We start from the raw sequence: 562 nt of genomic DNA on the forward strand, positions 1-562 counted from the left end.
CCCCCCCCCCCCCCCCCCCCGCCCGACGACCATCAGCTCACTGGCCATTCTCTCCCTGCCGCCTGGCTCCCCCTCCCCCAACTCCTTCTGCCCCTTCCCCTCAGATGCCTTCGACTGGGATCTTCTCATCTCGGTCCTCCAGGACATCCGCGCCGAGAAGCCGGTCCACATCCCCCACTATGACATGAAGTGCGCCCTCTCTTCGACCCCCTCGACCCCCCCCTCCCTGGCAAGTCCCGTGCCGCTGCCCTTCCTCACCCTTTCCCTCCTCTGGCGCCGCCTCGCCGACTGCACAGGACCTCCACCCGTGTGCCGGACCAGAGCGTGCGCATTGAGCGCCCGGCGGTGGTCCTGCTTGAGGGCATCCTGGTTCTCTTCGACGCGCGCGTCCGTGGTCTCCTGTCGATGGCCATCTTCGTCGACGAGGACTCCGATACCCGTCTGGCTCGCCGCGGTACATTACTCCTCCTCCTCATTCTTTCTTTCTTCCCTCGCTCGCTCTCTCTCTCTCTCTCTGTGATTTGTCCGGCGCGGCGTTGCATCTCCATATGGTATCATGTAT

The 562-nt window shown here is 64.6% G+C and overlaps 1 protein-coding gene across 1 annotated transcript; it reads left to right on the forward strand.

The window, feature by feature from the left end:
- Positions 1-104: 104 nt before the first annotated feature.
- Positions 105-454, forward strand: H696_02644 (hypothetical protein; the record flags this gene model as incomplete). The annotated part of the gene is made up of 2 exons (XM_009496556.1): positions 105-189; positions 297-454. Coding segments are annotated over 2 exons (242 nt in total), but the record flags the coding sequence as incomplete, so codon positions are not given.
- Positions 455-562: the final 108 nt, after the last annotated feature.

This window comes from Fonticula alba (genome assembly GCF_000388065.1).
Source record: "Fonticula alba strain ATCC 38817 unplaced genomic scaffold supercont2.4, whole genome shotgun sequence".
Classification (NCBI taxonomy): Eukaryota; order Rotosphaerida; family Fonticulaceae; genus Fonticula; species Fonticula alba.